The sequence below is a fragment of the Diceros bicornis genome, chromosome 6 (genome assembly GCF_020826845.1).
Source record: "Diceros bicornis minor isolate mBicDic1 chromosome 6, mDicBic1.mat.cur, whole genome shotgun sequence".
NCBI lineage: Eukaryota > Metazoa > Chordata > Mammalia > Perissodactyla > Rhinocerotidae > Diceros > Diceros bicornis.
This window is the reverse complement of record NC_080745.1, coordinates 67,577,063-67,593,242: the sequence shown is the minus strand read 5'-3', so window position 1 is coordinate 67,593,242 and position 16,180 is coordinate 67,577,063. Positions and strand designations below refer to the sequence as shown.

General features: G+C 56.9%; 1 protein-coding gene across 1 annotated transcript; it reads right to left on the bottom strand.

The window, feature by feature from the left end:
* Nucleotides 1-1,548: 1,548 nt before the first annotated feature.
* On the bottom strand, nucleotides 1,549-16,062 carry TRIM8 (tripartite motif containing 8). The gene is made up of 6 exons (XM_058543885.1): nucleotides 14,493-16,062; nucleotides 5,156-5,251; nucleotides 4,576-4,809; nucleotides 3,738-3,769; nucleotides 3,489-3,604; nucleotides 1,549-3,140 (listed from the first exon to the last, which is right to left on the bottom strand). The coding sequence occupies exons 1-6, from the start codon at nucleotides 15,060-15,062 to the stop codon at nucleotides 2,533-2,535; spliced, it is 1,656 nt and encodes a 551-aa protein (XP_058399868.1). The 5' UTR covers nucleotides 15,063-16,062; the 3' UTR covers nucleotides 1,549-2,532.
* Between the last annotated feature and the right edge of the window lie 118 nt (nucleotides 16,063-16,180).

Sequence of the window (16,180 nt, the reverse complement as noted above, 5' to 3'; positions counted from 1 at the left end):
GAGAAGATGTCCCAGGGTTCCTGATAACTAGAAAAAGGGACAGCGAGACAGGAGCAGATGTGAGTGGAGTTCAGTGTCTTATCTGTCCACCAGCACCTGCCCCCAAGTGTCCCTCCACCATGGGCTGGAGGGGCACTGAGCTCCAGCCATCTGCCCCCTCTCTTTAGCCCTGAACAGGTGCAGGGGAAGAGAAGGGGGAAGGCCAGCTGTTGTCATCCTGCTCCTGTCTCTGGCTCCCTGCCAAAGTGGGGAAGGGGGAGCAAAGAAGCAAGGGTCCACCCACCTCACATTGAGTCATTTTCCACTCCCACAGGATGGGAGGACAGAGGCATTTAGCAGGACCAAGACTCTGGTTTGGCCTGGCCAGCCCAACTGTCCAGGGGACATGGCTTGACCAGGTCCTCCAATCTGGGTCCTTATTTTTCTGAGAAGAGGGGTGAGCAGGGGTCGGTGAGGCTGGGACACCTGGCATAGGCCTTACCCATGGCTCCTTTGCTCTGGGCTTCCTGGGCTGGGAGGTTTTTAGGCCCTGATTCTAGCCAGACAAGGGGAAAGAGAACTAGGCACCCGGCAATGCGCGCTGCTCCTACTAGTATGGAAGGGCACAGGCTGCTTTACGACATAAGAGATCCATGCAAAGTGTTCGGCAACAAACGAGAGATCCTTTTTAAACATCAGGCCCACCACAACAGAGGAGGGCCTTAGTGTGCCCCAACCCCTCCTTCCACCCCAGGGGTCCTTGTAACAAGCAGGACCCTGGCCAGTCCCTCGTGGCAGCACTTCTCAAATCCCAGGATGTGTCAGAATTACCAGGGGGTTAAAAACAGATTCTTAGGCCCTCCACAATTCCCACTGAGTCTAAGTGGGGCCCCAGTTATCAGCCCTTTTAACAAGCTCCCAAGACACGCTAGAGACTTTGAGAAGCTCTGCAAAAAGGGATGGGGGTAGGATGTCCTTTTCACTTTGCTACCGTCTCTCCACACCTCCCAGAGCCAAAGATTTTCCTGCCTGGTCTTCCTCCATGCTCAGGGGCAGGGGCCAGAGCCCAAGTCAACAAAGGAAGTATGGGGCTGAGTGACCCCCACACACACCCACCCCCAACAGGGGCCAAGGCCCAGTTAGACTAATTCCAAGGCAGGGTCTGCTCTGCTTTCATGCCCAGGGCCCTGCACAGTGCCTGGTGCTTAGCATGTGCTTAATAAATATTTGTGGACTGAAGGAGGTAAGCTTTGCAAGACTCATAGAAAGGTATTTCTTCCTGTGTCTGCCCTAGCTAAGAGCATGTTGGCAGAACCTCAAAGAGATGCCAAGGCCCATGTAGCAGGGGGCTGGGTCTTGGAGGCCCTCAGCAAATATTTGTCAAATGAACCCAAGGCCGAGAGTAGATGTAGATAGTGCCTGACGAATTGACACTCACAGGCCTGGAACAGGCTAGACCCGGGAGACTCAAGGCAAAGAGGCAGGAGCTTCCGTACCTGGAGGGCCCCCCAACCATGCCTGAAGACCCCAGGCCTGGGAGAGTTGGGGGTAAGAGGCGAGGCAGGGAGCGGGACTGCGCCATTATGTTTATTAGAAGGTTGGATTTCGGTGTGTGCTCTAGACAGATTACAGAATAAATACCTGCGCCTTGAGAACAGGAAGTCCACGATTCATACAAAGTGCTCACTACAGGAAGTTGCTGTGTCAAACTCTAGGCAAGAACCCAACTCAGGGCAGCCCCTCCTCCCCCACTGACCTCCACAAGGGCTGTGCTATGGTTTTTTATTTTATTATTTCTTTTATTTCTCTTTATTATTATTAATATTATTATTATTCGCTTTTGCTGTGGTCACTATCATTGGCAAAGTTCCTTTTCCCCTTTCCTGGACATGGGGTTCCTGTCTTTAAGATTCCACTCTGAGGCTGAAGGTGCCAAAAGCTGCTTGAGAAGTGGCCTTTGAACTCCGTCTGGGAGGATGGTGAGAAGCAGGAAGCAGGAGAAATCATTCTTGGTTTTAAAAAAATTAAAAAAAACAAAAACAAAAGCCCCACAATCTACATGTCATTCCTTACTCAGTCCGTGATCAAACCGCCCAAAAGAAAAACAAGAGGAGCTGCAGGCTGGTGGGCACTGGTCCTTCCTCCCACGGCTGGGTGAGGAGGGTTGGACCCTCCTGCCAAGGCTGTAGGGGCAGCTGAGGCTCCTTCCAGCCACAGGGGTGGGAAGGGGAAGGAGTGGAAGAAAAAAGGAGAGACAGAGAGAGAGAGAGCTCAGCGCCTTGAGGTAGACGCTTTCCCAACTCCAGGGCCACCTGCGGCCCCAGCCCAGGCCAGCTCCCACTGTCACCTCTGTGTCCAGGAGATTCATAATAAAAAAAAAAAAATCAAAAACAAAGCCCAAAACAAAACAAAATCCAAAAGGAGCAGACTTGGGGGAATGAATGAGGAAGGGAGGGAGGACAGGAAGGTAGAAGGGCAGGTCTCTGGATGCATAATTCCCAAGCCTGGGGGCTGGGGGGGAAGACTCCCCAGTGCCCCACTGCCCGCGTGGCGTTAGCTCGTCACGTAGTGTTTGGTGGACGGCTGCCCATACACCCTGTAGAAATCCTGGTGGCCAGGCTGCTGGGAGGCGTCGAGCCAGTCTCTGACCGCCAGGCCAGGAAGGGACTGGGGGACGGAGGGTGTGGGCGGGAGTGGGTGTGAGTACTCTTGCGAGGGTACTGTCCAGGGGAAGTGGCCGGAGCGGGGGTAGGGCTGATGGCCGCCATGGTTGGCCACGGAAGAACAGTAACAGTTGTCCACAGAACAGACGAGAATCTTGCGGCCGCCATACTGGGGGAGCATGGGCTGCTGGGCGGCGGAGCCATTGGGATACTGCGATGGGGGGAACACAGGACTTGAGTGTACTGGTTGGGCGCCGCCCGGCAGGGCCACCAAGTGCTGCGTGGAGCTGCAGGGCCCCAGGGGCTGCCCTGACTGGCCCTCGCCGCTGGCTGTGCCCGCTGCCCCATACTGGCCGCCCACAGGGCCCGACGACGTCTCTAGGAAACTGGCCTCAGGGAAGGCCGTTGAGTGCTTGCGCTTTTCCGCCCCAGAGCTGCTCACGCCACAAGGGTACAGGGGGACGCTTTGCAGGAAGGGCACCGGTGTGCTGAAGGGGCCTGTGGAGAGTTTGGGGCAAAAGTCGCCGAAGCTCCCGCCCCAAGCAACCCAAGCCTCCTCTCCCTTGGGGACTTTTCCATCTCTAGGACCAAGCACATTACATCATGCACCATCTTGGTCCATGCTCACTACTCCATTAGCAAGTAGGTACTATTATTATGCCCACTTTACAGCTGAAGAAACTGAGGCTCAGGGAAGTAATATGGCCTGTCCCAGGTCCCATAGCTAGAAGTGGCAAAGCCACAAAGGTCTATCTGACTAGACCATGCTGCCTCTCAGAGGGAAGGTGCTGGCATTTAACCCTGCTCAAAAGGCTCTCTTCCTCCGATTGAGGACCCCACCCTCACCTTCTAGCATCTTCCGCAGCTGCTTCTCCTTCTTGGCCACCTCGTTCAGGAAGAGCTTGGAGTTCAGATGGCCGATCTTAGGGGGAGAAAGGCTGCTGCCCGTGCAGGTCTGTGTCCTGGGGGCAGTGGACGGGGCGTCTGCTGTGAGGAGGTATCACCGGTGAGCCCGCCCTACCTCCCCGCCACAGGCCTGGCCCTCCTGCCCTCCCCCAGACATGTTCCCCTGAGGGCTAGCTGCCATCTGCTCACCTGTCCATTAGGATTTTCACAGACTTGGTGTTCTAGGGGGAGAGAAAATGGTTAGTCAGTGGGAAAGGCAGCATGGGAAAGGGAAAGACAGAAGCTGCCCCATCCTCCCTCTCCCCAGGCGGGGCTGACCCTCTGATTCTGGCCAGAGTGTGGCGAGTCGGGGGGGCGGTGGGGGGAGGATTGTCTCCGTTTTTAGAAAATAAGAATAGCTAACATTTATTGAGCACTTTCTATGTGACAGACAACATTGTAAGTGCTTTCTATACATCCATCATTTTATCCACACAACTACCCTAGGAGGAACGTTCTGTTAAGCACTCAACTCTTTATCTGAAATCTTTGGGGCCAGATGTGTCCTGGAATTGGGAATTTTTTTGATTTTAGAAGGGAAATATGGTGCCTATACCGTATATTACGGTAGGACACCACAATCTAATACATCAGAGTTTCTGCAGCAAAATGTTTCAATACTCGTACCAAGATAAATAAAGACCATAAATTGCCAACATCAGTTCAGGTCAATTTTTGCTGTTAAATGAGCTGCCAGAATTTTTTTCTTTCAGAGATTTTTAGAATTTGGAATTGTGGATGAAGGATAGTAGATCTATATTATCAGCCCTATTTTATAGGGGAGGGAACTAAGGCAGAGGGAACATACATGACTTGCCCAAGGTCACAAAGCTACAAACAGCAGGGTGGGAGGGTTTTGAATCCGTGCAGGCTGGCTCCAAAGCCGTGAGCACACTGGTGGAAGAGACTGGTCGGGGAGCAAAGGACTGCAGACTTCAATTTAGGAATGTCCCCTGGGTCCCACCAGCTAGTCCCAGGCCCAGCCCACCTTCATGAAGCTGACATCCTCCGTCTTGTCGAACAGCAGCTGCAGGGAGCCCAGGAGTTTCTTGGCCTCCTGCATGCGCTCCCCGAGGTGCAGCGCCTGCGCTGCGTTCTCGCTGCAGAACTTGGCCTGGGCCTTGTCCAGGACCTCCACCGTCTGCCGCAGGTCCTCATCCAGCAGCTGGTGCAGCTTCTCGTACTGCAGCCGCACCTCCTCCTTCAGCTGGCTCACCTTCTCCTGCGGGCACAGGGAGCAAGAGTGGGTGGGCAGCTGAGCACTGGAGATCTCTGGCTACCACAACTGTCTGTCTACGTTCTGGATGGTGGAGTCGGGGACCCAAAACCCCCAGGCTGCCCAGGGCTCCCGAGGGCTAGGTCTGACCTGCCAATTCCCCGCTGATAGCATAGGGCTCTGTGCCAGCTACCCCTGGCACCAGTGGGGGCTCATCCACTGACCACGGAATGACCAAGAGATTCCAGCACAGAGCCCACCACACAATAGACTCTAGCACAGGTAAGGAACCAGCCCAAGGCCCTGAACCCAAGCCGCCCCCACCCCAGACCACGGGCTTGGGCTTAGCTACCTCCACCAGGCGCTTGTCTGACTCGAGTTTGTATAGCTGGTCCTCAATGTCCTGCTCTCGCTCCTCCAGCCGGTCCTGCTGCTTCATCAGCATCTTCTGCAGGGACAGTTGGGGTGGGGGCATCAGTGGGGGCTGCAGCTCCACCCCTCACCAAGGATGGGTGAGCACCACCCTTCCCTCCATAGACCAGACTCGCCCTATACATCCTTTGACCCAGATGACCTAAAATTTCTGCCATCCAACCCCTTGTGGCCCCCATGCAATCCCAGAGGCCTGATGACAGCTGTCTGGCCAGCCTGTTCCCAGGGACAGAAAGCCTGGAATAGCTTCCCACACATATCTAAACATGAGCTTTCTGAGGGCAGGGTCAGGCCAGCCTCTGTTCTAAGCACTTTTCCTGTATAGACTTATCCAATCATCCCAGTAATGCTATGAGATAAGCACTATTATTACCTCATTTCTGAGAAGAGGAAACCAGAGAGGTTAAGTAATTCGCCCCAAGTCACACAGCTAGTAAGTGTCAGAGCTGGGATACAAACCTAGGCGATCTGGCAGTAGGGTCTGTTCTTATCCAAGTCGTGATACCTCTCTCTGGGGAGCCCCATCTCAGGGATGAGTACCCTAAGATGCAGAGGGTCAAACAACCTTCCAAGACACACATGCCCTCTGGCTCAGACCAGAGATCCCACCCTATACTTGCCTCACACTCAGGGGCATCAAGCCAGCCATGCCCTCCCTTGTTCTTGACGCTGAGGCCTAGGCTTCTGAAGTCCTTGCTAGCTCCCTCAGCCCCTCACTTGGACTCAGGTGGAAAGGAGACTCTGGCTCTCCCTACAATCTAAGGCCAGTCTGCTGGAAGGTGCTGGACCAAGCTGCTCTTCTCAGCCCCGAATCTCCTGTCTCCACAACCCCTCTCCTTCCAGCTCTGGCCATCCCAGCTGCTCCATCCATCCTGTCATCCTCCCTTGCCAGACATACCTCTTCAAACAGGGTCTCTCCCCTGCTCAAGAACTCTCAATGACTCCCTCCTTCTAAACACTCTGGCATGGCAATGAAGGCTCTCTTATGACCTGACTCTCCCAGCCAGGTCAGCTGGGATCCTGTCCTCAACACTCTGTGCACATTTGAACTCCCTACACCGTGCTGATGTTTTCCTGCAGGAAAACATCCTGCAGGGGAGGGAGGAGGCGCTGTGAGCCTCCTCCCTTCCCTTGTCGAAGGCCCAACTTAAGGCCCCACTCCTCAGGGAAATGTTCTATGGGCCCTGCTCGGAGTTTGTGCAGGCCCGTTCCTGTCCTGGCCACGCAGTGGGGCTTTCACATTCTGCCCTCCCTCTACAGCTGTGCTGTCCAATATGGTAGCCACTAGTCACATGTGGCTATTTAAATTTAACTTAATTAAAAATAAATTAAGTTTTAATTAATTAATTTTAATTTAAAAATAAATTAAAAATAAATCAGTTCTTCAGTTACACCAGCCTCAGTTTACATGCTCAATAGCTACATGTAACAAGTGGCTAACATACTCGACGCTACAGATACAAAACATTACCATCATCACAGAAAGACCTACAATCTATCTCACAAACTGTGGTCTGATCTCCCTACAAAACCCAAGGCCTCTTGAAAATAGGGCTTTGCTGCTGTCTTTTCCCACCTCCTTTCCCAGCCAGCCACACAAAGGCCCCAGCACCCTATAGATGTATAACGTGTTTACTGAATAAACCCAGGGGTTTTGTACATGAACTAAGGTTTGCAAAGCAGACTCTACAGAGCCTAGCTCACAGTAAGTGTCCAATCAACAAGGAGTGGTTCTTTTTCCTTCTCTCTGTGGGCCTCAGAGTGACCCTCAAGCTTGACCCCATGACTCCCACTCCCAGCCACACCCAGCTGGCTTCCCAAAGATGAGCTACCACCAATCCCTTCCTCGCTCCTCCAATCCATCTTACACATATGGAAACCAAAGCCCACAAGAAAGTTCAGTGACCCCATTTCGTGTTGGTGGCTAGCCTGGAAACAAAAAACCAGGACCCCGGGGACAAGAGCAGGTGGGGGGGTGAGGTTCTCAGATTCTAAGCTGAGGAAGCTGGGGCTCGCCCCAACAACTTGACCTTTCCAGGACCCAGGACAGGACCTCTAAGAACCAGCGCCAGGAGACTTTGCCCTGCCACCAGCACCTCGCCCTTCCAGCAGGCCCCCACCCCAGCCCAACATGCACAGGGATCTGCTGCCAGCCTGTAAAGAAACATAGCTGGGTCGGGGGCAGGAATAGAGGTAGTTGTGCATCCTCCCTGCCTGTGAAACTGCCCACGGCTGTGTGAAGAGGGCAGGCAGCACCCCGCAGTATCGCCCAGATACATGCGTACAACTGCACACACACAAGCACACATCACCACCTGGGCCCTGAGACCACCTTGTGCACACTGTTGCACACGGCTGCACATATACTTGTACCCAGCCCCGTGCACAATGATGGCTGGGCCTCCAGAAGGCCCAAGACAATTGAAGGAGACCTGCCATACAGGCAAGGTGGCCAGGACGTCCCTCTAGGAACATTAGGCCTCTTTACCTCCTCTGTAACAACTGGCCCTCAAATTTTTGCCTGCTGGCTGCCTCGTACCCACACTCAGGAGAACAGGCCCTGCCAGGCGCATCTCAGACTCCAGGTCACTCTTGCCTTCTTAGCAAGGAGGCACCCACACACAATCTGTGCACCATGGTCTCCCTGCCCGACTACTTCTCATGACCAAACCCATCAGTGTCAGATTAGGAGCTGAGTCCCAGAGACAGGGCAGGAGAGAAGCAGCCCCAGGTGGGGTCTCACCTCTATTGCCCTCAGAGGAGAGGAATGGGGCTGTTCCACTCCCACCCTCCAGTGGGAGCTCCCCACCCCCAGCTCTGTCAGGGAGTTCATGGCTGACTTCTCAGGGTAGAGCCAAAGGAGGCACTTCCTGTCTAGTACTGGGGGTGGGGCTCAGCTCCTTCCCTCTTCTTCTAGGCTTTTCTCAGAGCCTTTCCTGGCAGCACATCTACCCTGGGACCCTGCGGTGTCTTCCCTTAGCTTCACAGTCCCAGGTCTTGGTCCCTGTCTGCCCAGAGCCCTCTGGGGTGGGAACCCAGTCCAGGCCTAGCAAAGGCAGGGGCCACCCTCCCTAGCAGGTGGCTGGGTTTCATTTCCCCTCCCCCAGCTCAGATGCCATCGGACTCCTGTCTCTGCTGCAGGCGGAAGAGAGGGGGCAGGAATGGGAGGAACCGACCAGAGGTTGCCTCCAGGGAAGGCTGGGAGGGGGGGCCCACACCAGCCAGCTCACTCTGCAGGGACTGCTCTCCCTTGGAGGCACGTGATCTTAATCCTAGCACAGACAACACCTGGGGGAAGCAGGGGGTTGGGGGGATCACTGGTACCTCAGACACCGGGAAATTGGGGGGAAGGAGGAAAATATCCACTTGCTGCTCTTTCATTACCCCGCACCTCAATTCCACCAAATGTCTGAATCAGGATGTTGAGAAGCTGGAAGATGGAGAGCAGAGGAAGCAATGCCTGGATACCTCCCCACTACCATCAGCATCCTTCCCATCCCAACCCCCCAGGGAACTGCTAAGAGCTGAGGCCCCTTTTCCCACCTGGGAAAAACTCACAGCTGAGAGACAGGACCAGATTTCTCAGCTTGATTCAGAACAAGAGCTCTCAATGTGTGTGTGTGGGGGGAGGAGGGCAGGGGGACACAAATGACTTTACAAACTGCTCCCAGCCCACAGTGAGTCACCTGGACTGTGGCACACCTCAAGTGTGCAGGAGCAGGGAACCATGGTCTAGACCAGAAGCACTTGAGGGACTAGGCCTCCAGAAGGAGGAGGGACAATGTTAGGGCCAGCTCCACTTAGCAGCCCCTGGCCCAGGTGGAACCTGCTCACTCCTGTCCCTGTCCTCGTCCCTTAGGACCTAAGGGTCCCAGGGTCTGCTCCTGGGCCTGTGAGGGCAAAAGCATCAAGAAGACTTGGTGGCATTCCACTCCCATCCCTCCAGGGTCCCCAAACATCCTGCTCCTCATACCTGTCGCCCAATGTGCTAGACTCTGCCTTGAGCTGCTCCTCTATGTGCCCCCCAAATTGGAGAGGGGACAATTGTAAGCCTCTTACATTCCTGCCCCAGGAAAGCCTCATACTCCTTTGGAGCCTGACTGGTCAGGCCCAGCTGGCATTTTTGATGCCAGACTGGACTGGGCAGACAGGGGAGGCCGTGGGGACTCTAGGCTGTATAAAAATTAATAAATAATAATAATAAAACCCACAAGTCAACCTTGAAGAGATGCAAGGTTAGGAGGGAACAGGGCTCCAGGGGCCGAGCCAGAGGCAGGCCTGAGGTTTCAGGCAAGGCCAGGGCTGGGTCCAGCAGCACCTGTGGTGGGGGCAGGAAGAGGGAGCTGGGCTGCTGGAGCACCTCTTCCTGCTCAGACCCCTGCCCAGCTGACTCTCATGCCAGCTCCAGCTCTGGCTGCAGCCCCTGCTCAGAGCTCCCACGTCCTAACCTCTACCCAAGCTGCCAAACCCGCCCCCCACTCTCCCACATAAGCCCATGTCCCAAGAGTACTTTAGTCTCCTCTCTCCCTTGGCCAAAAGCACTCTCCCCTTGTCTCAGAGCAGCTTCTGCCTGCCCTAAACCCCCCTAACTGTGCCTCAGCCCCTGTCTTGTGCTACCGTGAGGACCCCCAGGCTGGGGCAACCACAGACCCAGAGAGAAGAGGCTATAGGACAGGAACCAGGGCAAGGAGAGAGGCAGCATCTCGGAGGCAACCCCAGCAGACCCCAGAGAGGGTTTCCCAGCTGCAGAGTGGAATTAGCTTTTGCCATGCAGAGAGCAGCGCTCTGGGGCAGCAGAACAAAGAGGCGAGAGAGAAAGCCCCCCTTTGTCTGGGTTTGAATGCCAGGCCAGCCGGGAAAGAAGGCTTTCCCAGAGCCAGGGAAGAGGCCAGCCAGGCCTGGCTGCTCAGTCCAGGGCAGGGGCCCAAGCCGGGCTCCCCTTCCTCCTATGCCCACCAAGACTGCCCCCAACACAGCATCCTGCCATCCATCCAGGCTTCTACCTCCAATACTTGCCACAGGCAAAGAGCTCACCCTAAGGTGAATCCTATCTTCCCTTCCCCTCCCCAACACCCCCACCAGCTGAGAAAGTCACACAAGACTCACAACCACCAACCAACCACCGCCCGAGCGGGCAGTCACACACCAGCACCGTCACACTGACAGTCCTGCAGGCACCTCAACTTCAACTCGCAGGTGTACAGCAAGCAGGGCACACAGACACCCTCTTCCCTCTCACAAACACGCACGCGCACGTCTTCCTGACCCTGCAGCCACACGCAAGACAACTACATAATAGTCAGTCACTCACGTTGTACCTTCTCAGCGAGACACACGCGAGATACAAAAAATTAGTCACATGTGAGATACACAACCAGACATGCTGGTTACACACACACACCTGCAGACATGGATGCACAGCCACCCAGAGCTGCAGGAGGCAGAGTAATCAATAGGGCAAGCATGACGGGCCCCTGGCTGTGTCAGCAGGATCCTGGGGTGGAGGCGGGGGGCTGGGCCTCTGCCTGGGGCCCAGGGAGGAGGGCCAAGCCAGGCCGCCCTTCTGTGCAGACTCAGGATGGCCAAGGAAGGGGCAGCTACATGACCCTCACACCTCACTTACACACAGTCTCCTCACCCCAGCTCCCAGCCCATCTAAGACCTCAGGAGTATGGGGTGAGGGAGGGGAGAGCAGTGGGGTCTGCCCGCCCTGAGTCGTCTGAGTCCTGAGAGGGCTGGGCCAAGGCAACCCTCACTGCCACAGCCTGAGACAGACACATGGGGCAGAGACATAGGATCTCCTCCAGGGTCCCCATGCAACCCCTCCAGCCAGGGGCAATGTGAGCAGGGTAACCTCACCCCCAGCAGCTGCAGGCCCCAAAGTGGCCCAAGCAGTGGGATCCCCTCCCCAGAGAACATCTTTTCGTACCTCTAAACCTCAGAGAATGTAAGGAACAGGGTCCTGGCAACATTTCCAGCCTTGATCTGGGGTCCTAGGAATGGCACAGAGGTACAACTAGGACCTGAACACACACACACACACACACACACACACACACACACACACACCCTTTCCACAGAGCCCCTCATACACATAACTAGGACTTTTGTTGGGTCTTCTTTCCATGTTGAGGGAGGTCATGAGACAGGGGTGCTCCCAGCTCACACCAGTCCCCCATTGATCAAATGAACCCCTAAATATGGGGGCTGGAAGGATGTTTGACCACCTAGGGCTGCTAGACCTGAGCCCACCTGGATATCCCAATCTTGAGCCCTTAGCCTCCCACAGGCCCAAAGGAGAACATATTTGGGGTCTAGGCATGTCCCAGAGAGTAGTCCCTGGGGCCCACCCAGTGAGCACCCAGGCCTCAGAGCAATGCGGCCTACACACTGGCTTCCCAAGGGCAGAGTAGGGCAACAGACTTCGCAGGCCTGACTCTCAGACCCCCTGCTACTCCCCGGGGCTGCCCTGCTTGCCTTCCTGCTGGGTCCCTGCGCTAGGCTGCTGGCCCAGGCACATGTGGGTGCTTGTGAGTATGCAAGTGGGGGTCACAAGGGAGAGCTGATCAGGGTTTCCTATTTCCAGCCAACCGGGCATTTCAGCAGCCCCCGCCCCTCCCCCTGGAGGACAGAAGAGGAAGCACAAGAAGCGGAGCTATATTCTAAGGCATGTGCCAGGTCTCCATGCTTCTGCTCCTACATCCGGGAGAATGCTGTTGCCCTCATCTGCAGCACCAGCACTCTTTAAGAAAGACTTTCTCTAGCAAGGAAGAAGCCCAGGAAACGGCCCCTCTTTCTGGCTGGCCCAGAGAGGATGGAGAGCGCAATGGGTTCTTCCATGCAGGTTCCCCATTGCTCGCCCCCTCCCCCAAGTTGGGGCCCCTCTTCCTCCATATTCAATAAGTCCAACTCATACTGAGTGGCGCTGGGCTATTGAAGGGTTTCCAACTCCAGTGCCGTGGGGCACCAGGAGAATTCAGAGGGCCTGGGGTAGGGGAGCCTGGAGAGGGACAAGGCTCAGGCTGTGGAACACAGATGCTGAGCGCACAGAATTGTACATCTGGCCCTGATGCAACCCACTACTTCTGAGCCTGCCCACACTGGGTACAGGAACAAACATGAACGCGCGCGCGCGCGCGCGCACACACACACACACACACACACACACGGAGCTGATGACAAAGTTCAGCGCCTGCTTCCACCCAGTCCCTTCCACATGTGGGGAGATCAAGGACCTGCTGGTGGGAACCCCAGGGTTTACTCTGCATGCATGGGCCACCCCCCATCCCCCAACTATACAGACGGGAGACAGGTGCATTTGAGGGCGAAGCAGAAAGCGTCCAAGACACTCGCAAACACAGACACACATCTAAAGACACCCTCCTACTAACCAGTCAGGTACAATTACATTCTCTCCCCCACCCAAATGAAAGACACTGCCAGCACTCAGACACAGCTAAGGGCAAAATCGAGGGTGTGGGCACACATTCACTCATCACCCCAACTGCTGCCCCCTCCTCTGTTCCTTTCAGCCAAATCTCTGTCTTTCCCCTCCTCTCGCTTTCCACTGCCAATCCCAGGACAGAGAACTGGACAGCCCGTCTTTCTCCTGCCTCTGCACTTTTCCCAGCCTCCTCCCCCAGCCCTTCCATCTTTATTAATAGCAGCAGCTTCCCAATACTGGGGAAAGTCTGGGCCCTACCCGCCCTGAGTCGGGGGTGGAGGACAACAGGGGCTCGTCTACTTCCCCAAGGCCTCTGCCTTTTCCAACCCTAGAGGGGGGAGGGGGAACCAGCTCCTTTCTCCATCCCCCACACTTCAAGAAACCAGAGGCCTTGTCCTGGCACAAAAATCCAGAGCTAGCCCATCCGATTGGAAACTAATTATACAGCAAATTTTATTTGTTATTCCTGCCCTCAGCCTGTGGTGCCCCTCCTGCCTTTTGTTAGTTGTATGTGTAGGTTTTTTAATTGCTAAACAGTGACTCATTCTGACTGGTTCCCCCTCCCCACAGGAAACAACCCCCATCTACAACCATCCCCTGCTCAGAGCTTCCTCATACCCAAACTCCCCACTGGCCTCAACTAGCCTCCAGGGGCCCCCACCCACAAACACTCCCAGTCCTACCAAAGCCCAGCCTCACCCCCGTGATATCACACCCAGGCTCCAAGCTGGGGCTTCTGCGCGGGCTCAGACAGTCTCAGGCCAAGCCCTTCCTTCTGGTATGACTCAACCCTGAAAGCCAGGGGACAAGGGAGGGACCTAGGAGGAGCCCCCCCTCCACTGAAGGGGACAGAAGTATTGCCTCAGTCAGCTCCAAAGCCAGGCCCAGAGGCCTGAGGGGGGAGGCGGTTTTGACATTGGCCGCTGCTGCAGGGTGTATACAATGGGAGGGGACGCAGTTCCGTAATCACCCAGCCGGCAGCCCAGGGGAGCCAGCTGCCTGAAACCAGATTGCAAGGCGGCTCAACCTTAACCCACAGGATTCTTTTTCCGTCTTCCACTTCCCCTCCCCAAATGTGGGAGGGCTGTGATAGAGGGCTGGGCTGGGAGAAAAGGGCTCAGGGTGATGAAGACACATACTTTAAGGTTTGTTCATGCAGATGCGAGCAACACACACAGGCACACAGAGGGCAGTGATTCTCATGGAGAGTGGGCTATCGGGAATAATCCAAATGGCTGAGACACTGTCCATGACGCCACTGGCTGTCCAGGCCTTGTCCAGATAGATACCCGAGTTCTGCTCTCCCTCCGGAAGCTCCCCTCCACCCCCCAATGTGTTTCCAATAGGGCTTGAAACTAACATGGCTGCTTTTGTTTACTTCCTCATTGGTATGCCAGCATCATGGATCATGTCAGCCACAGCAGCAGCACCAGGACACTCATTACATAAACAGCAGCTGGAGAAGCAGGACCTGGGTCACTGCCTTGGTGACTTCCCGTAGGGCCTACAGAAACAAGTCTGGGGCAGGGAGCTGTGCACAAAACAGAAAAGCAACACCCAAACGTAGTCTACCTCTGTCAGCCCCACACCTCAATTCTATAAATGACTCACAAGATGGACCCTATGAGCACAGGTGCAGGAATGCATCAAGTAGCGATGGGGGACCCTTCTTCCCAGGACCTTGCCCCCAAACTTTCAGAGTATTAGAGTTTGGAATGGGGCCTCTGGCCTGATGTCACAAGTCAGCCTGTCCGGATGGGTGGTCCCCAGGCGGTAAGGAGTGTGTATGTGTATGTGTGGGTAGGGTACTTGCCCGGATCTCATTCCTCCGGATCTCCACGTCGCACACCGAGTGTCCCTGATGCGCACCGCTGTAGTAGCAGCAGTACTGGCACACGGCCACCTGCTCGGCCTCGCAGTGGTAGAGGCGGTAGGCGTTGTGCTGCGGGCAGCTCCAGGCCCGCACGTCGTCCGCCTCCACCAGGAGGTGCCCGCGGGCGGTGGAGGGCTGCTGCAGGTGCGTCTGCACGTGGGACTGGCAGCAGGGCGCCTCGCAGCGCAGGCAGACCTTCTGCGCGGGCAGCGGGGGGCCGCGGCGGCAGAACACGCAGTGCAGCGCCGCCGGCGGCTTCTCCACGTGCAGGGCGTTGAACTTCTCCACGATGTTGGTGAGCTTCAGGTTCTTCTCCAGGCCCGGCTTCTGGTTGTAGGCCTGGTTGCACTCCGGGCAGCGCACCAGGCCGCTGTCCTTGGCCCACGCCTCGCCAATGCAGCCCCGGCAGAAGTTGTGTTTGCACGGCAATTGCACCGGCTCCACGAAGACATGCAGGCAGATGGGGCAGATGAGCTCCTCCTCGAAGCAGTTCTTCCAATTCTCTGCCATGGCGGCTGCGGGCAGGGGGCCCGGGGAAGCCTCCCCAACTCCCCAACCCTGAGGGCCCGTCCGGTGCAGCTGTAGGCCCACGGGACCCCAGGCGGCCCTGACAGTCACTCAGTCACCAGCGCCTTCCGCGCGCCGGCCCCCAGAGGAGGGAGCCTCGGTCCTCACGCCGCGCGCGCAGCCGGCTGCGTCTCCTCCTCCTCCCGAGCGCCTAGCGGGAGGCGGCGGACTGCGCCAGGGCCGAGGCCGGGGCACCAGCCCTGGTGGGGAGCGCCGGGGTCCAAATTCCATATAAGAGGCCGCCTCCCCGTCGGTGCGGCTAGGGCAACGGCGGCCCGCGGCCTGCGCTTGGCCCCGCGGCTGACATTGGGGCGCGCCCCACGGCGGACAGAGCCCGGGAGCCGCACACTTCCTCTAGCGACGGCGGAGGCAATGGTGGCTCCCTCCTGGCTCGCCGGCGCCGCGCCTCCCTCGCCTGGACCGGGGTCCGAGAGCCGGGGAGGCGAGTGCGGCCGCGCCGAGGGTTGCTAAATCCGGACCCGGCGGGCGAGGCGACCCGGCTGTCCCCGGGCCGTGGCGCGGGCGTCCCCCGACTGACTGGCCGTCTGCGGGTGCGGGCTGCGGGGCGCAGGCGGGCCGACTCCGGGGCGCTGCGTGCGCGCAGGGGCAGTCATTCAGATGAAATTCCAGTCCCCGGCCAGAGACACCAGCCCGCCTCTGCCTTCCTCCTCCCTTCACAAATAGAAACGGAAGGGGGAGGGAGAGAAGTGGAAAAAAAAAAGCCAACCAGAAAGGGAGGGAGGAGAAGCCTCGGTGGTGCTCCGGCCTGACCCCCTCGTCGCTACTTCTGCGCTCCCCCGAGGCCCGGCGCCCCCGCCGCAGAGAGACCCCGCTCTCCGTCTCCGCGCTGGGCGGGCGCCTCGGCTCTGCCGAGGAAAACAAGGATTGATCAAACTAGAAAGGAATTTTTCTCAACTGCTAATGAACAGGAGGCTCGGCTCCCGGCCCTCCCCTCCCCCCCGCCCCGGCCCTCCCCCTTCGCCACCCCGGACTCCCTCCCCCCCACTTTCTTTTCTTCTCGGCCTCTGCTCCGGCCTGGAAGGCTCGGGGCTGCGGTCGGA

What these genes read in the sequence shown, in the direction of transcription:
- TRIM8 (XM_058543885.1), bottom strand. Translation starts at nt 15,062, where the DNA reads ATGGCAGAGAATTGGAAGAACTGCTTCGAGGAGGAGCTCATCTGCCCC. An exon ending in AGGATGTCAGCTTCATGAAG is followed by an intron (nt 3,770 to 4,575) that starts GTGGGCTGGGCC and finishes CTCTCCCCCTAG; the next exon opens with AACACCAAGTCTGTGAAAAT. An exon ending in GTGAAAATCCTAATGGACAG is followed by an intron (nt 3,605 to 3,737) that starts GTGAGCAGATGG and finishes CACTGCCCCCAG; the next exon opens with GACACAGACCTGCACGGGCA.